We start from the raw sequence: 24,854 nt of genomic DNA, 5'->3' as shown, positions 1-24,854 counted from the left end.
TGTCCTCTGGAAACATTCACACTGTGATGCATCTTGGGGGAATTTCTCCAAAGAATAGTTAATATGGGATAAAATTAATCTAGAAAGTCAACTATAAGTAATATTTTGTAAAAAAAAAAAAAAGCGAGTATACCTTTTTTGTTTTTGCTTATCTGTGATGTGAAATATGGCTGTTAGTAAAGCTTAGTAAATATTTCATTATAGCTATGAAAGGTTGAATTTTTAATACTTTTACTCTGAATATCTTAAAACTTTCAAGATATCAGGATGATTGGATCAATATTTCCATTAAGGAAGTTAATTAAAATATGGCTAAATTAGGGTTTAAAAGTCACATCCCATTATGCGAAATAGCCACCTAACATAATTATTGTTTTTTTGTTTGCACATGACAGATATTCCATTTATTTTGTGAAATGGTCTTTTTTCATGCACATATACACAAAGATAATAAAACACAATTTCTGCGTGAAATTAAAATGACAGCATTCAAAAAACACACAGTTTGAACTTAAATGCATTAATTTGACATTTGTGCCTCCTGTTATAATTACGTGATTAGGCCAGGTCAGACGCATCCTATAGAGGGCGCTGTTTTAACATTTGGCCACACCTACTCGCAGAATTTGCGAGTTAAATACAGTATTCAACAATAAATTGGATACACATAATTGTAGTTATATGATAGCGATGTAGTTTGTTTATAAATCATCATTAGGTTGTTTTTTTACCTGCGATGATGGTATTTAAGGGCAGCAGTGGCTCAGTGGTAGAGCAGGGTTGTCCAATAACCGGAAGGTTGGTGGTTCGATTCCAACTCCTCCCTAGTCATTGTTGTGTGTATTTTTATTAAGGTATTTAAATTCAAACTTTAGCCTCAAAATAAGGTGCTAACTTCCGGGTTGGCCTACAAAACTACGTCATCTCTCCTGTAGGTTATTAATTTTTCTTTCTATTATTTATTATTTCTTTCTTTCTTGCTTTTTTTGAACACCTTAGCAGGTTCATCCAGTCTTGGATAATAATAAGACCTAAACTATTATTATATTTTCGATATTCTGTAAAGTTTGGTGAATATTCATCATATATCTACGGCCTCATTTCATTTAGTTTGTTTTGTTTTCATTCCAAAATCCTGTAGAACCGGGTTACTTTGAACCCTCGGTGATCCTCCACAGGGAGGGAGAAGGGAAAAAAAGGAAAGCCGTGCATCACATGACCGCCTCCGCTACTTCCTGCGGCAGCAGCCGCCTCTCCGCCGCTCGCTCCTGCCTGCGACAGCACAGCAGCGGTGTGGTCGCTCCGAACGCACGTTAACGGAAAGGGAAAAAAAAAACACTCCACACGTAGCGAAGGCCTCTTTCCACACTGTACACCCAGTTGCAGTCATAGTACAGACATATATTTTCTAATCTCATTCGCTCCTTTTTTTTTTTAAACAAAAAAACAAAAACAAAAACCTTACAAGTTAAAAAGCCAGTCCTCGTAATGGCGACAGCTGCGGTGTCTGCCCCTGCTGGCTGCGGCCCCAGCCCCGGGCCGGGAACGGAGCTGGTCCGCGGGCAGGCCTTCGACGTCGGGCCTCGGTACAGCAACCTCTCCTACATCGGGGAAGGCGCTTACGGGATGGTGTGGTAAGTTTCAGCCCGAGTAGCCTCCACATTTACTCAGTTTAGCAGCGCGTACTGTTAGCTAACCCGCTTCTTTTCCATCATAAGCAGCCACTAATGTTTTAGCTAGCAAGCAACAAAGTCAGTGTTAGTTTAGTGAAGATGGTTAAATCACGGCTGGAAAGTCATCACACTTCAGTTTAAAGTGTTTATATTAGCTTTCGTCTGTGTAATGATCGTCTTCATACTTGAAATATCTGCGATTAATGTGATCCCTCTGCGGAAAATCACCAAATCTGATTTGTTAAGTATTATTTCTGACACGCCTGTGTGGGATTTTTCACTTTTAATTTACCATCATCAACTTCTCAATCATCACCATAACGCATCCACATTTTCTGCTAAAGTATGTTTATTTTACTTATTATTTCTGGAGTCTTTTTGCTTATATAAAGGAATCTACAACGTGTTATTAGGTGTGTAGTAGGACAATAACTCCTCTACCTCATGTCATACTACAGTGTATTTATGGTTTATATATATACATATATATAAAAAATATAAACTGTTTGACACACTTTGTTGTGTATATTCAAAAGTTTGACTCATTTAATAATTTGATGACTTCAAACAGTGGATATTTGAGTGTGAAGTGTTGTATAATGTGTTATAGTCCTGTAAATGTGACACTGCTCTCGTCATGATGCGCTGTGCTATAATGTGCATGTCTTGTGTGTGTTCACTGCATGAAGTCATTAATGGTAATTAGATCAGAGTCATAGTTAAAACACACACGAGCCACTGCTCCACCAGTGACGCAAACTTTACATGAAATCAGTACAGAAGTGATGTCACCACCACAATGGCAGCACCAGCCAGTTGCCTGTGAACCCCCAGCCTCTGGTTGTGCCTTTTGCCATCCCCATACATACTTAGGCACACGTGGACAGGTCATAGGCCGTACACTTAGCGCCAAAGTAACTAGATATCTCAAATAAAATGCATAATACATCCTTATAAGTTGTAAAACCATTCGCTTTCCCATCTTGTAGATATGTGGTAGACCTTAAATGTGCACACTGTGTACTGCATTACATAATATATTGTCCTTGTGTCAAACAGCAGCAGTGTACTTCTTTTGTTTTCTCTGGCGAGAGGAGCTCAGTTTTCTGAGACCATGACTTGACACACAGAGTGCCGACTGTGTGGAGACACAGCAGGTATTTTAGCGTCTTTCACACATCAAAAGGACACAGCGTGCATTAATGCAACAAACGTAGTTCATCTTTATATCCAGAGCGGTGCAAAGATGTTAAAAGAGATCATGGTTTACTAAAGCCAGGCTGCATAACTGCAGCTCTGATCACAGTTTACTTTTAGATCGTCCAATTTCAAGCTCGCAGCTTGTGTGTTTTTTTTTTTATCTTGATTGATAATTGTGCAGTGTATGGTGTAGGTGGATGTTTTTTATCATTTAGATCTAGGTCTCATTTTCCTTTGGCCTTTCTGCACTTCACCTCTTAAGAGATCCCCTGTCAGTCAAAGCGGTGTGGGCGTCGCTGTGACGTTTTAGTTCTTGAACTTTCCCTTAATGCTCTCTCAGTTTCAGAGTCAGTTCAGTTTCAGTATGTTCCTGCACTCCTTTTGCTTTTCTTAATGTTGAGGTTTAATGGCTTTGAACATTGGTGATTTTGAAGGGTCAGGTAGGAAGATGATTAAAATCAAAGACGCACAGAGCATGTTGTAACCAGTGCCTGTCAGCTCTGGAATGTTTTAATCCTTTTGTTGCATTCACCTGGGCATCAGTAACATAAGCTTCCAAGTTTAAGCTAATGTTATTTTAAAGAGTGTCTTGATTATGTTTCAAAGGACCATTGATGCAGTGTTTTACCACCCATTGAAGATTTACATTATGGAACGTGCAGAAACGAGCCTTTTGTACTTTTGTCAAAATTTCCAAACTTGCAAAATGTCTGGTTATAAAATGTGACCTTGCACACTTTCTTTGAGGCTTGTGGAAATCAGATTTTTTTAAATGAGTTATTGTACTTACTGCAGTGTATAGTATAGGGCTGCACCGAGTACTCGAGTACTCGAGGACAAAATGCATCGACAACTAATTTAGTATGCGATGACTCGTTAGTGACGATCATTCAGAATGATTCTCTCGTGGCGCAGCGGGATGACAGTTTTGGCGCTGGGTATGGAGGCGGTCACGGACTGAATCAATGACGCTGCAGCCGTATCTATGGGAAAACTGTGACATAAATAATACGCAAAAAAAATAATAAGATGCAAAAATAATAGAGTATCCGAGTACCAAAATACTCGTTTGTTGCAGCCCTAGTAGAGTATAAAGACTTTAGAAGATGGAGTATATGCATACTTATCTGACTGAGGCAGAAGGAGGGTGATTTTCATATGCTTGTGCAACAACTGAGAGACATCAACAAGAAAGTACTCTCACATCAGTTGTGGTTTTGCTCTTTGGTTCTTTGTCTTTTATTAGCTCCAAATTCACCATGATGCACTCGGCCCAGCAGGAAATGCTATTCTGCCTAGCGGGCCAGTTACAGATCTGTGTTACAGTGTGTAGGTTATGTGGTGTTTATGTTTTTCTTTGTCAGGCTACGCTGTGATACCAGTGTCACTGTCGTGTAAACGAGTCCCTTTGGTCTGCATACAACAAGTCTTATTTTTCTCTATAAGGGACAGTTGCACAATCCTTCCAAAATATTATCAATCCATCTATCAAGCACGCTCATTTTCCTGTTGCAGCAGCAGTGCACGTGCATGTGTAAAGGATAAAATCCAGCAGAATTTTAATGTCCACCTTTGAGCATTGAGCGGAGGACATACTGTAAGCACAGTATAAATTCCCATTAAAGTCAAAAGCTGAGATGCTGTATGTGGTTGCCATGGCAGCAGCTCTGATGTACTAGTATAACATACTTGAAGATCATGTATGGACAGTGTACTATTGAGTCAAAGCCTGACGACTGTAAGTATAAGCGGATGTGGTTCATATGGAATTTTAAGCCTTTTCAGAAAATTGGAATGGGCCATATTGTCACTCGTGTTGTAAAAAAAACTGCATGATCAGTGTCGATTGATGTGAATAATAACAGTAGGAGAGGATGTGTTTATGAAGCCCTGCAGCCTTTCGGTGCGGAACATATTTGCCTTTCTGAGCAGCTGCAGCATGATATAGGGTCTTTTTGTCCGTGCTTTGTATTACAAAACTTGGTCGTGATGGTGAGTTCTGTCTGTGTCATTTTCAAAGTAGGCCTATTTTTGTTTTCAATAGCCTCTTGTTGACGGTAAGGCTGCTCATGTCAGGGCTTTCCGATTGTACCGAGCCTCTTAACACAAGCCTGAGTTCGTGCACACTGTATGCTTACACAATCACAAGATACTGTATCACCCTCTGTGATGATATTCAGGAGCTGCTGTGGCATACTCTGCCTTTTCAGCACGCCCACACAGAGAGTTAGATCATGGGGGAATGCTGCTGAACTGGCTCATATTTGTAAAAAGTTTTACATCTAAAACGATGAGTAGTAGTTGGTCACCTTTTGTCCATGTCGGATCTCTTTTCTTTTGCCTCTGTTGAGGCACATTTCAGTTGATTGTTTGTTTGCAAGTGTGCTAGTGGGAGAGAAACTGTGGATCTATGCAGGTAATTTGGAATACTGTACTTCACCAGGAGACCGACAGGATTCATTTGATTGATTTAAGTGATTTGCACTATAAACGGTGAGCTTTGGCAGTCCAGAAATGGCAGCTGAACCTCACGATGGTGAAATCGGATGGTTCCATGATGCACAGACCACAAGTTTGTAAGAGGAGTGATGTGCGTCTTACCATTGCAATCTGCAAACCACAGTGAAACAGCTGCTAACATTAGCTTTGCTGATTAGCAGTGTATGAAAAGTCAGTTTGAAGGAGAATAAAAGTGGAAGTGGTACCCTTTACTGATATGTAAAAGGATTACAGCATTGCTAATTTTATGCGGAAATTCATAATTAGCTGCATTTTTAATTGAGTTTATTCACTGTTTTGAGAGATACAAAGTTGTGTAGGATACAGTCTACATGGAGACCACCAAATTAAATGTATTCGTCATCCAGGTCCTCCTCCTGGTCTTCCTTGTGGTTTTGATCTCAAGCCCTTGACCTGTTCTGATTCTTGGTCTTGATGCTGATGCTCTGCTTCATTCTGCCATGAGCCGTCCTCTTGAAAATGCCACCGTGGCGCCCGTCTCCATGGCAACCCCTCTACCTCTGACATCAGTACCACCACTCCACAGCCAATGGGAGAGGGAGGGAGGGAGGGAGGGAGAAAATGAGAGCCTTGACACTCTGAAATCCTGTTGTGCAATTCAGAAGGAGATGTAATTTGTGTAATTTGGGTGGTAATGTCTGCCAAGGCGAGAACGATGACTTCTGGTTTGACAAGCATGTTAAACATTCACACAGCTGCTGCTCCGTTCGTATTGATTCTGATATCTTTGTTCGTTATCAGGGTCTGGCTGATGTGATATGTTAGTGCGCTGCTGTTGTTCAGGACATCTAAATAAAATGAGCACAAACCCTTCTGCTGAAGTCGCATGATGACTCTAAAAAACTGTATGCAAAGTAAAATTTGCAGAAGTGGCCTGATGACTTTGATTCTATCTTTTGGTGTCACAGTATGCTAACAGATGGTTCATTAAAATCAGTACACAAGAGTGGTGGCAACGTTTGACTCATATTTTAAACCACGAAGCCCTCCTGTGTGGAAATAAAGCTGCATCTGCAACATCCTTTCAGCTCTGTTTGCAAGATAATACACTACAGTTATGACATTTCTTCTTCAACCAGCTACCCGATTCCCAGAAATGTTGAATTTAAATATGAATTGTAGTCAGGCTTAAACATAGCTATGAGGTTAAATATCGTCTAAATATCGGGTCTCAGCTGTGTGTAGTGAAATTTAACAGGAGTTTTTTTTTTCCAACAAAACGCATGCATTTGTCAGGAGGGCTCCTGATTTTATAGAGAAAGGTTGCATGTTTTATTGGCAGGGTGCTTTGTATTTTATGAATCTATGAAAAAGAATGACCTTTTAGCTCTTGTGTTAATTGGGTATCCTCTTTCAGGGATGGAAGAGTGCTTCATTTAATTGTCAGAATTTTGATCTATGCAGAATAATACCCTGTGATTATGGCTGAATGTAGAGACTCGGCTGTTAGTGAAATTTACGACCTTGCTGATAACAAGCTCAAACAGAGATACAGAGGTTCAAGTGCGCGGTCAGTACCCGAGAGCTGGAAGTTATGTTTATGGTTGCATATGGAAGCATTTATTATCAGAAGTAAAGGTGACAAAAAGGTGTTTTTGTTGGAAGGCCGTATGCCATGCATTTACATTTTTAGTGAAACAGACTTGTCTTTCCTCCAGCTGTTGGTGTGCACCACACAACAGAGCAATTGTCTATAGAAAAGGTCTGACCTGTTTTATATGAGGGCTCACAAGATATTCCAGAATGAATGTAGTCCTATGGAGCCAGGACCCATGAAACACAACTACATGGCATATTCCAACGAGCGATTCCAACAAGCAGCAGTAGAGAGACCCATAGAGACATACTTTTGAGGGAGGATCACCTGTTACACATTGTCCTAATTTGAACTGATCAATCAGCACCCATTGCTGGAGTGTTGGCATGCCATGAGCCAGTTTCCTAGCCTGACCAGCTGTCCTAATTCGAATGTATACAAAGACCAACAGACACACTCAGTTTTGCTATAAAAACCTGGAAATCCAAGATTTAAAAATTCTGCAAAAATGTGTGAATGAGGCAAGCGGAAAATCAATCAATTCTGTATTCGCCATCAAATGGGCCTTTTTGTTAGGATCAGGTCTATGTAAATAATTATTCCAGCTGTTTAGCTGAAGTTAGCCCCCAGTTTCGGTGCACTGGCATGGGTAGATGGGCTCTGCTAGAGCAGTTTATGCAATTGCACCTTACTCTGAAGATGAACCCACCCCTTAATCCTTGTGATCTAACATGGCACTGATCTGTCTTCGTGTAATGATTAAGTTTTTGTTACTGTTAGACATTTGTGGTGATTTGACTCCCTTTTGGCAGCAGCAGCCTGAAGTGGCCACACAGGCCTCTGTGGGTTTTGACACATTGGCTTCATTTCTCAGCACCGTCACCTGCAGCCTGACACTCATGCTGCCCTTCAAAGTGATGTAGGTCTGCTTCTTATCTGCACTTTCTCAACGCGCGTTCACCCTGAAGTGCACAGTGAGCATTTCCCCTTCTTCCTTCAACCTTACCCCTTGAACATTGTCATGGTTACAGTCATATTGCATAACGCAGCAGCTGCAGAGAAAAGCCTTGTATTCCCGTCTCTATGGAGATGAGCCCCCACCATCCCCACACTCAGTGCTTCTTCTTGGGGACTGAGCATGCTCAGAAAAGCTTTACAAATGCAGAGGAAACAGGAAAGGCATCACTCACAGAGAGCTACAGGAAAGAGTGCAGTTATTTACATCATCATTAATATCTGTCATACAAAATATTCATTCATTGTCAGGGCCATACAGTGACTGTTTTGCATAGTTGAAAGGGTCTTGATTGATTCTTCAGTCATTGAACCATTTTCTTTTTGCCATTTATATGTGAAAGCCAAGTCGTAGAGGGCGTGTGTGGAAAAAATAGTTAAATTTGTCGTCTTGTTTCACGTGCAGCTCCTTAATGATAGTCGACTGTGTTAGACTGATGCCACTATCGGCTGCCTGTGAGGTCAGCCGGCCCCTTTCAATGTACCGTATATAGCACAGTGACGCCAATGAAAAATCCTTATATGAGGTTCAAAGGTCCAGGAAGCAACAGTCCACCCTCCAGAGATAAGGCTGCAGCTCTCCTGAAACTGCAAACTTGACTTGGTGTACTTTGTACTTCCTTAAAAAAAAAAAGTTCCTTCTGCTTTGTGCCAGTATGAACAGACAAGGAACTTGACAAGGGCTTGCCTCAGCAAACATGTTGAAACGTAGTATGGACTAAGACTATCCCCATGACTGCAAGGAGGACACATTGAAGATGAGGTTGACACACATGTGTCAGTGTGAGATTTCACCATGTCTTAGCTAGACTGCATGAGCACAAAGAAGGTGACGGTTAGTTGATTTTCTAAAGAAGATGGTACATAAAACATTTGCTTGAAGTACTGTTGGATTGCTTTAGTCATTCAGTGATTTTCTAAGACATGTTAGTAATTTCTTAAAAGGCCCTTTATTACTCATGCTGTTTAACTCCAAAACTTGTGACATCAACTTATGATGATGTTTGATGATGTTAAAGGTAGGGTAGGAGATTTTGAAAACTCAGTGAGAGTCAGCCAGATTTCGAAAGTAAACACACGCCCCTTTCTCTCGGAGCTCACCCCGAAGCCACGCCTCCCAACCAGTCTGTGACTTCGGCCATCATGCACGTACCTCTCTGGTGCACGCAGAGCAGGAAGAGAGTGACAACCAGCCAATACTCCATGCAGGGGCGCCTCATAGGATTGGCTGATGTTTTTAGTGTTTTATAGCTTCCACAGATGATTCATATTCTATTCTTCGAAACTGCCGAACTAATCAGTTGCTATCGGATTGTAAAGAGAAGTTACACTAATTTAACAAAAAGTGCATCAGAGTGAAATCTCCTACCCGACCTTTAAGTTATATTGCTGTTGGACCACCATAAAGGGATTAATAAAGTATTTATCAATCTATTTAATGGTAGATAGGTAGATAGATCCCAGAAAATGAGGAGAAAATAAAACAGGAAATGTAACATTTTCATAGAATTTTATCAGTTAATAAGTTCAATGTTATCTTATGTCTGGTGTGCTGTGTAAAAGGCATGATGGCGGGCGGACAGGTGGAGCGGGTTGTTGCACCCTCTGAGAGGCAGTAGACGCATCAGCGGCGTTAAATCAACCACCATGCAAGGACGATGATGCGTAACACTCCAGTGTTAACAGTCAGCACTGAGACGCACCTATTGATTGTACAACGACAGCATGTGATTTAGAAGTGAGCGAGCAAAGGCAGAATCAAGAGAGGGTCTTCAGAGAGGCAGATTCACTCTGCAGTAGTACCATCCACCTCTCACTGTCTTAGTCCCAGTTAAAAACTAAATTTACAGTGATATGAAGCCAACAGTGTTGACATTTTAGCAGCTGGACTCAGACTGCTTGGCATTTTGCTTGATGAATGACTAAACGACTGACACGCAATTTTTTTTAAGGATTTTCGTTGGTAACGAACGGGAACATTTTACTGTGTCAAAAAAACTGGTGTAGGCAGTACCATTGACTGAAAAATGAAAAAGTCATGTGAAGACACTGTGTGTCTGTGTGTGTCTGTGTGTGTGTCTGCGCCGTGCTGCCTCTGCCCTGGATCAGATTTGAGCTTTGATGAATAAGTCTTGCAGCTCCTTGCTTCTCTGTACATGAGGGTATCTGCTGGTGTAGAACAGTTACATGGAGAACTATTTACCTTCCTCCCACACACACGCACGCACACACACACACACACACACACACACACACACACACACACACACACACACATACACGCACACACACGCATTCCTCTCACACAAGTGGAAAGGAAGGTCACTCATATTTCCTTCGCAGAAGGCTGGCACACTTGTGTTTACATTTCAGTCCCTACACCCCCATCACTATAGCAACTCATTTTCTTATTTTGTCCTACGATGTGGGTGTTTTTTCAGACATCTCTGTTGTTTGTAATATGCAGAAATAAAACCACGCTTGGCTGGATGTAAATGATGAAGCTCAAGAGCCTCAAGAAACCATAAATATTGTAAACAGTTTTCTTCCTCCTGAGGTGGATTTTTGGTTTTGTGATGAGATGAGCTGGCAGCAGTAATTTGCCTTTCCTGGCATTACTGCTGCAGGTTAGTTGGTTTATGATAATGCGCTTGTAAACGAACTGGTGAGAAGAGACAGACATGTCTGTACCTGGGATGAGGAGGAGGAGAAGGAGGCATCTATTCATCACAGGCAGGGCCAAGATTTCAGAGTGGAATTGAACAATTAGTCTGTTGGCTATAGGCAGACTCTACACACGGAGAACAGTCACAGCTTTCATTTTGTCTTTTGTCGCATTTTTGCTTGACCGAATGTGTCTGATGTCCATCTGTGTAAAGAAAACCTGCTGTATCAGCACATTTGTACAGCAGAAAAACAATTACATGCATGCAGAGTAAACACAAATCCAGCACTCTCAAAGGACAGGAGGGATGTGTGAACATGTTATTACCTGTTGGAATTAATCAGTTAATGGTGAAGTAGAAAAACCACAGCAGACAGACATGCTGATGGTTTCTGCTTATGCTAAAGAGCGATCACACTCTGGAGTTTAGTGCTTTAGAGCCCTTAATGTGCCTCGACATGAAAAGACTGGACACTTGTGTGTTGATGCTTATTTTGTAGCTGTTCCCGCTCTCCTCTGGCTGTGGCTGCTCTTGGCTTTGAAAGGCATGGATCTTGTGGAAAATAAGCTCCGTGCATTGATTTCTTACAGACACACAGTGTTTATGTTCGGCTTCTCTTGGATTGCAGAGAATGCAGGATGTAGTGGAGCAGCCCGGCACGTCTTCTGGTAGAAAAAGAAAACTGGAGCGTAACCGAGAGCCGTGACAGGAGGCTTCATGTTGAAGAGATAACTCCAAATTTGTAATTATGTGTTAACCACAGAAAGTCAGGGTTAGGGTGTGTGAACAGCTTAAAAGCTTGCCAGATGATGTAATCAATCAATAAATCTTGGGCGTGTTATGGGGTATAGGTTGAGGTCAGGGTGACCTCATATTAAAACACACATTTGGCATATTTTAATGCTGAATTTAAACGAAAATCAACTTAATGTTTTCAATTTTTATAATGAAGTTTTAGCAACAGTGTAGGTGGTAGTCAAGCAACACAATCCGTATATAAGAGCACGCCCACCTACACCAGCTTGTCCTTAACACTTTGAATAATGAGTGAAGTTGATATGATTGTCACTTGAAGAGGTTGGTTATTTGTTTAATATAAAGTATAAAACCAAACACAGTGTATAGAACTGCTTATCAGAGCTGCTCCTTCTTCTTCTTCTTCCGTCACCATGATCCTGCTTCTAAATGACCCCTGGCCACAAAAGTTCAGAAAACTTCAATCATATCTTGCTGTGCAGCACCGCTGTGCAACAGTGGCAGCTGAACTCTGACAAACCCTGCTTCCTTTCTGCGGTTAGCCAGTGGAAAGCTTTTTATGTGAAGTAGTAACGACAGGAAACAATGAGCAATGTCTTAACTTTGTACAATTCTTAAATAGGATGTTCACAAAAAAAAAAGTTTGATCTCTAACTGGGGGCTTCTGTGTTTCAGCTCTGCCTACGACCGGGACAACAAGATCCGCGTGGCCATTAAGAAGATCAGCCCCTTTGAACACCAGACGTACTGCCAACGCACCCTGAGAGAGATCAAGATCCTGCTGCGCTTCAAGCATGAGAACATCATCGGAATCAACGACATCATCCGCACGCCGACCATCGACCAGATGAAGGATGTGTATCCTACATGATGGTTTTTCCTGCTTTAGATCACAGTGGGTTAGTGGTAGGGTAAAGATGCTGGATGTTTTTTTTTGTCCAATGAGATTGGTCTTACAGTCCACCATTTGTATTTGAGTGGGGGTTTTCATTTGTAGTGTACATTACATAATAACCACCTGCCACCATGTATTTGGCAGAGACGCTCCTCACTGTAGCAAACTGGTCCAGTCCAGTCTGTGTGTGTGTGTGTGTGTGTGTGTGTGTAGTTTTTAACTGTGACCAAAACCCACAGCTACTCAGCTTCCTGCCTGCATTTACACAAACAACAAATTCATAAATTCATCAAGATAAAGTGACTTCCCTGTGTAGAAATACACCACCATGACGCCTCCGGCACTGACACACAACCGAGAAACGTCGTACCTGAAATTAACAAGTCAGCAGCTTTTCTGCTGCTAGAGACAATTATCCGAGCTAAATTATGTAAGAGTTGTTATTTTGTTTGCAGTACAAAAATCCAAAAGCTAATCTGTGTGCCAGGAAAGCCTAAAAGTGTTTGGATTGGGCAGTTTTAGAATTTAAGTCAGATTAGTCTTTGTACAAAATTAATGGATTCATTAGTTGCCTTTGTTGTTCTTAATGGGGTTTAATGGAATATTCTGCTGTTTCTGAAGTACCTACAGTACAACTATATATAATATAACATAACTTTAACTAGACTGCAATTAGCTTGTTAAAATTTGGGGGAAAAAACTCAACAGCAAAATGATGACCCAGCTACTCTATTAGAAAAACCTTGTTTCTTGTAGGAACTGCTGACACTGACAGTTTTTGTGGGATTCAAGTCACTTAAACAGCAGAGGAAAAATCAACAACAACAAACAAATGATCAAAATAAGATAAATCTATATAAATATTCAGTTCTAGTATCTCCAATAACAGGTCTTTGTGTTGTTCAGTGTATTTTTTGGGAGCCTTCTCTGGGGTGTTGGTTACAGTTAGTCACCTACTCAGCACTTGATGGGACATGTTGTCACCTAACCCTCAGATTCCGAGATGAGTGGCCTTAAATAACACACGCGTAGCTTATTCTTGTGGGGAAAACCTGCAAAAAAATCTCTGATTGTGCAAAGTCCCAAAGGTGGTAAAACCTGTAGCGCGCTGAGGTAGCTTAATGTTTCTGTTATCTAAAAGATAAATAAGGCTGAGCGCTGCTGCTTGTGTTATTTATAAGGTTTGTTCTCATGCCTGGTGTTGCTGTACCATGTTCGAGATGGCTTGGTGTGCAGGTTTTCATTGTAAACAAGTTTAGCAGTTCAGCACCGTCATGCAGATTTCTGGGACAGGAGTAGAAATCCACTCTCATGTCACGCTCTACTCTACACCTTAATACAGGCAGCTTGACTCTGTAAACATTAATGGCGTCCTCCTCGGCTGAGCTGTAACTTTGGTCCTGGCTGTTGGAGTCATGCTGCCTTTGGAGCAGTGGTACAGTTGCTGTGTTGAGGTTTGGTTAAGAAATATGTTATCATGACTATCATAACATTATGTTTGTTTAACTCCCGACCGGTATGAATACGCAGATGTTTCCCACAGTGTGAAAGTTGCACTCCTTTAACCTGAGACTCTACAGGTATATCGTTCAGGATCTGATGGAAACGGATCTGTACAAGCTCCTGAAGACTCAGCACCTGAGCAACGACCACATCTGCTACTTCCTCTACCAGATCCTAAGAGGGCTGAAGTACATCCACTCCGCCAACGTCCTGCACCGCGACCTGAAGCCTTCCAACCTTCTGCTCAACACCACCTGTGATCTCAAGGTCTTAACTGATCATCCCGTTGTGTTATCTTAGGTCACCGGCTTTCAGTCTTCATCACGTCGTGTGTTCTCGCCTTTCTGCAGATCTGTGATTTTGGTTTGGCTCGTGTGGCTGATCCCGACCACGATCACACCGGGTTCCTCACAGAGTATGTCGCTACTCGTTGGTACAGAGCCCCCGAAATCATGCTCAACTCCAAGGTGGGTGTCCTGCTGTAGAAAACAGGTATATTGTATATGTTGTTTAAGTCACTTTGGTGTGCTGTGAGAGGAAATTTTCCTGTTTTATAACCCGGTCACACTGGGGAAATCAGTCCGGCTAGAGCGGGATTCAGGCCGTATCTGGATATATCCTGTTTCTGAGTGTGAACACCGCAAACCCAGCTTGATTTCAATCCACCTCTCGGAGGTGGATCTAGCCAGATTGGCTCAAATACAGCTTTGCCCCGAGTTTATTTTCCACAGGGCTACAAAGGAATAAACTGCTTTTTAAACCGAAAAAAAACCGAAGGCACGAGCGACACTGGACAAAAAAAAAACACACAACGCATGCTCACACGCGGACTCTGTATATTATGAGGCGCCACCTAGCGGTTTGGAGGACCGCAAACAAGCTGGATTGAGCGTGGATACACGTGTGAGCCAGATTTGAAAATAGGTCTGAACGTATCCAGATACAATCCTACTCTAGCTGGATTGACTTTCTCCAGTGTGTCGGAGATTCAGACACACAAACCTGTGTGTGAGCAGCACATATCAGGACGACATGTACAAATGTGTGTATTGCCACTTGAAGCAGCCATTTTACATTAGGGATTAATCCTGAAATTGAACTTTTTCTTTCTGAATTCTGCAGATGGTGTAAAAGTAGAATTAATTCATTGTCACCGGGCCCTTGAGCATGACAGAGTCCACTCATTGATTTTATATTGACTGTGTCTGTGTGCCTCACTTTCAGGGCTATACTAAGTCCATAGACATCTGGTCAGTGGGTTGCATCCTGGCCGAGATGCTGTCTAACAGGCCAATCTTTCCTGGAAAGCACTACTTGGATCAGCTCAACCACATTTTGGGTAATGCCAGCTCTCTTTTACATCCAGAGTGTGTGTTGTAGTGCAGGCTGGTCAGATATATCACAGGTAATTCTTAATATCATGACATCGATGTGTCAGTAACTTTATTCTGCAAAGTCGGACACAGTATGATTCAGTGGCACAATACTGTGTAAGTTACGTCTTATTAAATGCTTCGACAACTTTAGACTTGAGCTAAAACTTCACACTCTCTGTGAGTAGCAACACCTCCCTGGTGCCAGTCCATAGATACCGTAGCTGTTAATATGAAGCCCTTGTCAAGTCGTACTTTTTGTGTCTCGGTGCTAGACCACATATTGCTTCTCCCATCTGTTGATCTGTTGTGCGATAAGACTATAAAACCTCCTCATCTGAATCCTTCACAGATGCCCGTGCAAATGAGCACTAACGTACTTGTTTTTATGATCTCAGGGATCCTGGGCTCTCCCTCTCAGGAGGATCTCAACTGCATCATTAACATTAAGGCCAGGAATTATCTTTTGTCGCTGCCGCTGCGCTGCAAAGTGCCATGGAACCGCCTCTTCCCCAACGCCGACCCAAAAGGTTCATGTTTCTTTACATCACAGCACCATGACTCAGCACACTTCCATCACACTGGTCTGATAACGCACACACACTCAGGCACAGAGCAGGATTTTAGTGGATCTGTCCTTGTACATGCAGGTTTAGAATATTCAGATAACCAGAATTTTGTAGGATGTTGTGGCGCCCCCTCGTGGACAGCCAGACTCATTGTGTTGTTTCGTTCATCTCATTAACATTCTCATCCTTGTGCTGCAGCTCTGGACCTGCTGGACAAGATGTTGACCTTTAACCCTCACAAGAGGATCGAGGTGGAGGAGGCCCTCGCTCACCCCTACCTGGAACAATACTACGACCCCACAGATGAGGTGAGACATGAGTCATCTGAGGACGCCTGCTCCACGGGTTAGGAACCTTATTTGTCCTAATCTTTGTCTTCCTCTTCCTGCCACCATGTGTGCAGCCTGTTGCTGAGGCGCCATTCAAATTCGACATGGAGCTGGATGACCTACCCAAAGAGACACTGAAGGAGCTGATCTTTGAAGAAACTGCACGTTTCCAGCCCGGCTTTAGGTCCTAACATCTCACACAGGTAAGGTCCTCATGCTCAGAATTTCTGAGCTCCTCCTCCGTGTAGCATTAAAACGTTCAACAGAAAATGACAACAAAAACAATCAGATATCAGAAGCATGTGGAGCCTCACATTCTGTCGTTGGTACCTGCCGTGGTGATTGTACTGACTAAAATGTATGTGCTTCCACTAAACTAACGACATTTGGGGCAAAAATACAAATGTGAAATAGGACATATCATCTTATCCCACACCGGTGACGCTCCTCAGATGTTTTTTTTATTTCTGCCCTCCTTGATCTCTGCGAACCACCAGCTGCTCCCTGGCAGGCCTCTTGTTGTGATAATAGCTATCAGCTCCTAGTTTTATAGCCTATCATCCGCTCCGTGCGTATGAGGCGAGGCTGTGTGTAATTACTGCGTTTCCTCTGCAGTGTAACATGGACGTATGTTACTGTTATGTTATGATCACTGTCAGCGAGGGCAGTGACGGCATTTATTTATTATTGATAAGCCTTTGGCTTAGAGTTGGAGTTGGATGAACTGATCTCTGAAACAGCAAGCGGACAACACAAGTCCACCATCATCCAGCAGCTGTTCACCTGAGCTGGTGGGTTCAGTGGTCGCCATCCTGACCGTGATAATCAATTTCTGTCTAGAAATTGACACCTCCTGCATTAAGCCACAAACTTACCAATCACCTCCTGTGTATCAGTGGTGTTTGTAGAAATAAAGTCACTGTTGTCTGTCCCCTCCAGATGCTTCTGTGGACTGGCTTCTACGTTGCCACTGCTCCTCCTCCGCCTCCACACCGTTGCTGTGTTGTTGTTTTCTTTTCCTTCTCCTGTTGTCCACACCACACCTGGATTCCTTGGGTCTCACTCGTCAAGTCCACTTTGCTCAGGAATGGCGTCAGGAATCAATCAATCAGTCATTCTCTCTCTCTCTCTCTCTCTCTCTCTCTCTCTCTCTCTGTCTTTCTCTCTCTGAGGTGAGGTTGGGGTTGGGCGAGGGGGGGGGTGTCACATCACAGCTTACCGTTTGGGGGTGATTTTGTGTTTCAAGCCAAGATAAACAAATTTTTTGTGTGTGTGTCTCAAAGGCGTTTGGCTATTACTATTCCAGACCTTTTTAGCAGTTCTTGCAGTTGAAGACGGTGACAGACTATGGTGGTGGTTCTAACTCCTGCCTGCGTTGCACAGTCGACTGAAGAATCATCCATCATTAAAAAAACAAAAAAGAAGAAAAAGGTCTTTGAAATATTCTAACCTTTGTCGCGCCGTTATGACGGATGCAGTGATCTTTGTCTCTTTTAGAGGGATTAAAAAAAAACCCCAAATTAAATCACCTGATTTATGCAATGAAGTCACAGGATCAGCCAGCGGGCCACAAGCCATCACTCAGTGTCCATAAGGATCTATGTTTTAATCAGTCCTTGTATTTTAATCCTTAGCACACTCACACGGGAGGCCCGAGTGCAAATATAAACATATAAATATATATATATATATTAAACCTTAAGAGTCTTAAAGATATTTTAATGGTAAGAGGGATGATAGGAGGTGAAAAACCTTTTATTAAAGACATAAATGCCCGTCTTTGTTTCTCACCAGCACCGTCAGTCAGATAGTGTAAAAATGCATTGACAGGTTTCTGCGTCTCTTTCTGCCTAAGCCATGAGGAGAAAACACACTTTATTTCACACGTCAAGTCTGTATGTACAGTATAATGTTTTTCATAATGTGGGGTGAACACAGATCCCGTTTTGTCTGGAGGAATTGTTGTCGTGCCTCCTTTCTTCCTGTTCCTCTTCTTCTTCAGTCTCTTGTTGATCTCTCTCTCTCTCTCTCTCTCTCTCTCTCTCGCCTTGTTAGAATAATACTGTGCCCTTTGCATGACTGTTATAAGCTCTGTATACAAAGACGACGATGTTAAGTGCCACACAAGCCGGGCAGATCCGCTGGGGGAGAGCGCCCAGGCTCTTTCCGTTCTGCCTTTTTTTTGTTTTTTTTTTTTGTTTTGTGGTGTATCACAGTTTCCAGACACACGGTGCTTTTTGTCCTGTTTCTCTCTTTTCGCTTTAGCATCCTCTCTGTCCATCGTGTTTCATCTCTCCACTCTTGTTCATTTTTCGATAGTTTAAAATCTCCACCTGCATGCTAGCTGAGACATCTCGTTGTGGGTGCAAATAGGAGAATAACCATATATGTGTATTTATACCAGTCACAGAAACCACAGAACATGTTGTTGTTTCCTGAACCTGAGAAATGGGATCCAGGCAAGATAAAGTTATTAATAATACTCAAGTTACCTTTTTGCTTTAAATTGCACATATTAATAACAGTTGGCCGTGTCATTACCAGCAGAGAACTGCAGTCAAAAAAAAAATCGTGTTTCCGTTTCTGGTCAGTAACTGCTGATTAAAGACTGTTGAATTCTAGGCTTTTCTGTCAAGTGGAAGGAATTTAAACATTAGTATATGCAGGTTTGGAGAGTGAGCCGAGTTCCTCTGCAGCGTCTGTGTTGAGTTTAATTTAAAAAAAAACAAAAACAAAAGGTGTTTTTTAACTGCAGGAACTAATGAATGGGCTGGTTCTCATGCAGGAACTTCCCCAGCTGGGCCTATTTCAGGAGAGGAACAAGGTCCTGCGACAGGGTAGGTTCTGGAGTAACTGTGTGGCAGTACTCAATGCTGATTGGTTAAACTCGGAAGGAAATAAAGACAACATGCCGCCATTTTAGTTCCTGCAGTGGAAAAATGTGCATTACGTACAGAATGACAGGAGGAGGTCGTGTTATTATTGTTTCATGGAGCAGATTAAGTCAGAACCGACCGGAAAAGGTTCTGTAAAGACTCTGACTCTGTTGGCACTTAGTAAAAAGCTTTTAGAGCTGTAAGATGGATGTTTCTATGACGACAACGATGCATGTGTTGTTCAGGCGGCGAGCCGCTCCGGTCTAATTAAAGCCGTTTTGTTGTGACTGAAACGGGAGCAGGGCTCAGAGAGGACGCTAAAGCTCTGCTGAAAGCACTCAAGCCATAATCGGTCAGTCTGCTGCACCTCTGACCACATCCAGCTGTGATGTCACCGTGTACTGACACGCCCTCGAGTACGCTCGCACATCACCACAGCCACGCAACGACTTTATTACTTTTTATTTTTTGCTGCTTTAAAACTTCATATTAATGCTGAACTTAGATGATTTAAAAAAAAACATCTGCTTTATTTTATGGGTCTGTTTTCTTGAAAGATTCTGTAGGTTGGTACTAATTGTTGGTTAATTAAAGTGCACTCGAGAGCTTAAAATGACAACAAAAAGTGAAAGCAGACAGCGGTGAGCATCATCACCGAGCAGGTTTTTTATTCCATCAACAGCCACGTGAGCAGTGTACGTGAAACACGATGCAAAATTCTCATTTTCAGAGGCAGGCAAGCCTAAAATAATCAAAATAATGATCATTATGGAGAATATGGAGCGGCCACAGAGAGGAAGACATTATATATGGAAGCTTTTTTCTATTATATTGATCAAGGCGCTCAGGATGTTAAAAAAATAATTCAAATGATGGAAATGAAAGGGTTAAAAGAGGCAAAAATCTGTCAAATTGAGAATGAACCAATCTAACATGGCAGAATTGATCATTGATCAGGATGGAACTGAGCAGCATTTTGACTGCTCACAACAATAAACCATGACCTCAGTATAGGTGTTTTCTCTCTCGTTGTGGCCACTCTGGGCTGCCGTAGTTTTTACAGCAGTCTTATCTGAAAACAAGCTGCTGATGTTTCCCTTGGTGCAAAATCTTGTACATTTAAAATGTAAAATATATATTTTTTGATCCGAGCTCCCTCTTTGCTCACACTTAAAAAAAACAAAACGGTTTTTGTTGGTTCCATCCGCAGAAAATCTGACGACCAAATCTCCAGTCGTTGCACTCAGATTAAGGTGAGGTCTGCCTCAGTGCGCCTCACGCTCGCCGCACACACCCGTCTGTTATTAAATGCACTTGCTTCTACAGTAGTTGGGATGGGACTTGTAATCCGAGGTGCCTGCTGGGACTTGACTTGCCTGTAGATAGTCTTTTTTTTTTGGGTTGGGGTGGGGGGTCAGGTGGTCTGGTGAGAACTTTAAGGGGCACTGGAAACCTTACTGGGATTAGTTGTATAAAAACAAAAAAAGAAGAAGAAGCTTCTGCTGAGTTCTTTGTGCGACCTGTCTGTTTGTGCCTTTTTTGATAGTCTTGATATCCAAGATTTGACGTGCAGCTTCTGTTTAGTCGGGACTCCGTAATCGCAGTATACGCTCTTTAAATGAACACAATCAAGTCTGGGGGCGGGCGGGAGGGATCGGGCTGATCTTTCTGTTTCTGTACATTTTTAAAGAGATTTGTTGCCACAGCTGTGTGATTTGTGACTGTATTGAAAAGATGAAAAGCAAACATTTATATATATATATATTCTTTTTTTTGCATTACCCTTTTTCCTTTGAGCCTGTTTTTGGGTGTTTTTGTGCAGATATTTTTATTGTAAGATGAATGTTATGTTTCTATCGGACACTAATCTTGTTTGAGTTGTCTCCAGTGGAACTACTTCACTCTGTATGTTCTGATCAGTATAAACCTTTAATTGTGTAGTTAACATTTCAGAAAGAGGAAAAAAAAAGATTAAAGAGCCTTGGTTGTATTTTAAAGGTTTCTGTTTGACCTGCCATAGAAATTCTTTTAATTGATTGGTCAGTTTTATTTCGCTGTCGTGTGAAGGATTTGACTTGAACGAAGCATTTGCTATTATTAAAGACTGACTGCTACTTTGAAAAATCAAGTTTTTTAATGTTTTGTTTTGTTTTGTTTTCTGTTTTTTGCAACTCTGCCATGACATTTAAATAGACGTTCATTAAAAACACTGTATCTTCAATAACATGTCTGAGACGTGTCTTTGTCCACCTGGCTGTCATTCAGATTTGGCCCAACTACAAACACGGACTTTAAATTCTTCTTTATAAGCGAAGAAGGATTAAACATGGCGTCTTTAGAGGAGATGCACTGCTCAGAAACATAAAGGGAACTCCAGGTCAGTCATGTGGATCAGTTTCAGCTGCTGTTGTGCAAATGGATCAGTCAACAGGTGGAAATGAGAGACAATAATCAAGACAAGCCTACAAGATCTTTAAACCTACATGAGTGAATGGAAGTGAGGAGAGAACAGGTTGATATTTCATAATTCTTTTTTTACATTTTTCCTGCTGGTAACATGCTAAAAGTTTTGTGCACACACAGCAGCTCAGGAAACCTTCAAGAAGCTGCAGCCAAATAAATCCCACTAACAGCTGCCATGATGAAGATAATCAGTGTTATTCAGTTCACCTGTCATGATAAGCCTGATAACGACATGACGCCATCTGCTGGACACAAATAAAACAACAATTAATGTTGTGACATGTTAAAGAATGTGAAAGTAGATTTATGAACAGAGCTGAGACGCCATCACAGGGTGTGAGATCTCTGCTGACAAAGACGGTTTAGGAGGATTTTAACTGGAAAAGTGACTTTAAACTGGTGAGTCTGACTGTTGAAAGAACTTCTAGAATAAATGGCTGAGAGAGCTCTTTTTGAAAACTACCTGAGCTGCCATGTGTGCTCAGAGACTTTCAGAGATCCTGTGACTCTGAGCTGCAGCCACAGCTTCTGTTCAAGCTGCCTGCAGAAATTCTGGGAACAAACTAAAAACAAAAACTGTCCCATCTGTAAAAGAAGATCATCAAAGGAAGGTACAGGAGTTAATTTCACTCTGAAGGAACTGGCTGACTCGTTTGCTGGGAGACAGAAACCTGAATCATCAGAGAGAGTGAAAGAAACGAAGGAGGAGGTGGTGTGTAGTAAACACCCAGAAGAGACTAGAATGTTCTGTGAGGACGAGCAGAGAGCTGTGTGTCCTGTCTGTGAGTTTTCTCTGCACCAGACTCACAAAGTGGTTCCTGTAGAACAAGCAGTCAGAGACCTGAAGGAGCAGCTGAGATCTGACTTAAAGTCTCTGCAGGACAAGAGGGACAAATACAAACAAGTGGAGGACACATACAATGAAATGTCTCAACACGTCAAGAAGCAGCTGTTGTCCACAGAGATGCAGATCAGAGCAGAGTTCAACAAGCTCCACCAGTTCCTGAAAGAGGAAGAGGAGTCCAGACTGGCAGCTCTGAGGGAGGAAGAGGAGCAGAAGGGGGAGACTCTGAGCAGAGAGATGAAGAGGATTCAGCAGCAGATGTCCTCTCTGTCAGACAGCATCTCTGCTGTTGAAGAAGAGCTGCAGAAACAGCAGGTGTCATTCCTCAGCAGTTATAAAGACACTCAGAGCAGAGCCAGAGCCCAGAGCTCACTGTCAGATCCACAGCTGGTCTCAGGAGCACTGATAGATGTGGCCAAACACCTGGGCAACCTGTCCTTCAGAGTCTGGGAGAAGATGGAGGACAAGGTCCACTTCAGTCCTGTCATTCTGGACCCAAACACTGCTAACAGATGTCTCCATCTGTCTGATGATCTGACCAGTGTGAGATGTGGAGACACATGGCAGAAACTTCCTGATAATCCAGAGAGACACACTAAATATACTAATGTTTTAGGCTCTGAGGGCTTCAGCTCAGGGAAACACAGCTGGGAGGTGGAGGTGGGAGATCATCCTCGCTGGAATGTTGGTTTAGCTAAAGAGTCAGTTGATAGAAAGGGAGTGAGATATCCTTCACCAAAATTTGGAATCTGGTGTTTATGGCATGGTGATGGAAAATACACTAATAGTGATGGTAAGACTGTCACAGTTCAGAAGAGTCTCCAGAGGATCAGAGTCCAGCTGGACTATGACAGGGGGGAGGTGTCCTTCTACAACTCTGAAGACATGACTCACATCTACACTCACAGAGACACTTTCACTGAGAAACTCCTCCCATATTTTTGTGTTGGACCGTCTGCTGGTTCAACAACCACTGATATCAAAGTGTCAGTCTGAGGTTTCTCTGAGATGTTCAGAGATGTGAGGATAATTCCACTTTTTGATTTTGATGTTGTTGAGCAGCAGAGTTGATTTGTTGTGGAGTGTCACAGAAATATTGAATCCATCTGTCTGTGCTGTCAGAAATCATTGATGTCATGTAGTTATTATTTTCTTTGATTGTTTCCATGGAAACCAGCAGCAACAACATGAAATCCTTCCTGGAAATCATTGATTCAAAGATCAATGATTTATTTGTTTTCTTTGATTCAGATGTTGAACTCCTGTTTTTGATATTATTGATCCATGCTTTTCTGTTTTCTGCTGTATTTGCTGATATTTGAGCAGTTTTCTCTGTCATGATTCATCTTTTTACTTCATCTGGTTTCCTGTTTTATTTTGAAATAAAGTGGATTTTGTTGAATGTTTGATTCATGTTCACGGTTGATGTGTAGAAATGTTGATCTGACATGTTTCTGTGGTTTGCAGGTTGTTACAGTCTAACTGGAGTAAAGGAGCATGTCGCCATCTGCTGGTGATCAGCTGCATGGATTAGAACCAGACAAAGTGCAGCCTCTTATTTACAGTTTTTTCAGTTGCACTAAAATTAAAACTTTCCCACAATAAAAAAACCCAACACTCAAGGAGCAAAACACAGGCCTAGATTTGCACAACTGTAAGCACATTGTCAGCTTCACACTTTTTGCAAAACATTACACACACTTGTATGCATTTGACACCCCACGAACCAAATGGTTAAGCACAGCCACCAGGTGTGCACACACACTGGTGCTTAATCGTACACACACCGATCAGGTGTGAATATGTGTTGGTATGTTTTGTTCACTGACTGTAGCATTGTGTACTGCACATAACCTTTTTACAGTACATGTCATTTTACTGTATAGCAGACCTACAGTATATTGATTACACAATGTGATGTTTTGCTGTATTTCACAGAGTTTTGCAAATGATGTGGACGAAGTCCCGCATGAGTTTATATACACTGATGAGGATGGATTCAACCTGACAACAGTGAGAAGAAGGGGCAGAACCATCACTGGCCACAGGGCTATTGTCAATGTACCAGGGCACCGAGGGGGTGACACTACCCTTTGTGCTGCCATTACACAGAATGGGGTCCTCCACCGCCACGCCAACTTGGGTCCTTACAACACTGACCTCATTCTTACATTTGTAGACAGAGTACAAAAATATGATCACAGCAGCAAACCAAAGAGACCAGATGCAACACATTGTCGTCTGGGACAATGTAGCTTTCCATCGTTCCGCTCCGGTCCAAAACTGGTTTCATCAACACCCACAATTTACAGTTCAGTACCTTCCACCATACTCCCCCTTCCTAAACCCCATGGAGGAGTTCTTTTCAGCATGGCGGTGGAAGGTTCATGCTCTTTAACAATATCTCAAAAAAGAGGAAAAACAATCAAACCCAGACTGTGTCATCAGAAAGGTAGAAATGTTCCAAGTGTTTCAGATTGAGCACAGCAGTTTGTAAGTGGTTCAAACAGATGTGGATGTTATGAACCATGTGTGTGCCATATGGTTCCAAAATGGGCTTTTGGTAAATGATTGTACAGTTTTGAATTAAGTGTTTCATTTTGCAAAAGATCTGACATGCTCTGCTACTTGTGTGT

At 42.0% G+C, this 24,854-nt stretch overlaps 2 protein-coding genes and 1 long non-coding RNA gene across 3 annotated transcripts; all 3 read left to right on the top strand.

Annotated features, from left to right (window-relative positions):
• Positions 1 to 1,259: 1,259 nt before the first annotated feature.
• mapk1 (mitogen-activated protein kinase 1) lies at positions 1,260 to 21,132 on the top strand. The gene is made up of 9 exons (XM_028413633.1): positions 1,260 to 1,634; positions 12,042 to 12,224; positions 13,842 to 14,031; positions 14,115 to 14,231; positions 14,989 to 15,103; positions 15,536 to 15,667; positions 15,905 to 16,014; positions 16,110 to 16,238; positions 16,975 to 21,132. Exons 1-8 carry the CDS (start codon positions 1,489 to 1,491, stop codon positions 16,224 to 16,226), a joined length of 1,110 nt encoding a protein of 369 aa, XP_028269434.1. The 5' UTR covers positions 1,260 to 1,488; the 3' UTR covers positions 16,227 to 16,238; positions 16,975 to 21,132.
• On the top strand, positions 3,010 to 8,565 carry LOC114440964 (uncharacterized). Its single transcript, XR_003671230.1, has 3 exons — positions 3,010 to 3,020; positions 3,214 to 3,220; positions 8,133 to 8,565. It is a non-coding gene; the product is annotated as an uncharacterized LOC114440964 (long non-coding RNA).
• A 556-nt stretch (positions 21,133 to 21,688) lies between the features above and the next one.
• On the top strand, positions 21,689 to 23,354 carry LOC114440938 (nuclear factor 7, brain-like). The gene has a single exon (XM_028413618.1). The coding sequence runs from the start codon at positions 21,808 to 21,810 to the stop codon at positions 23,212 to 23,214; it is 1,407 nt and encodes a 468-aa protein (XP_028269419.1). The 5' UTR covers positions 21,689 to 21,807; the 3' UTR covers positions 23,215 to 23,354.
• Positions 23,355 to 24,854: the final 1,500 nt, after the last annotated feature.

This window comes from Parambassis ranga, chromosome 9, assembly GCF_900634625.1.
Source record: "Parambassis ranga chromosome 9, fParRan2.1, whole genome shotgun sequence".
Taxonomy (NCBI): domain Eukaryota; kingdom Metazoa; phylum Chordata; class Actinopteri; family Ambassidae; genus Parambassis; species Parambassis ranga.
This window is presented reverse-complemented; position numbering and strand designations above follow the sequence as displayed.

Coding starts and splice junctions, on each gene's coding strand:
- mapk1 (XM_028413633.1), top strand. CDS start 1,489: ATGGCGACAGCTGCGGTGTCTGCCCCTGCTGGCTGCGGCCCCAGCCCC. Junction 12,225..13,841: donor ATCGACCAGATGAAGGATGT/GTATCCTACATG, acceptor GAGACTCTACAG/GTATATCGTTCAGGATCTGA. Junction 14,032..14,114: donor ACACCACCTGTGATCTCAAG/GTCTTAACTGAT, acceptor GCCTTTCTGCAG/ATCTGTGATTTTGGTTTGGC.
- LOC114440938 (XM_028413618.1), top strand. CDS start 21,808: ATGGCTGAGAGAGCTCTTTTTGAAAACTACCTGAGCTGCCATGTGTGC.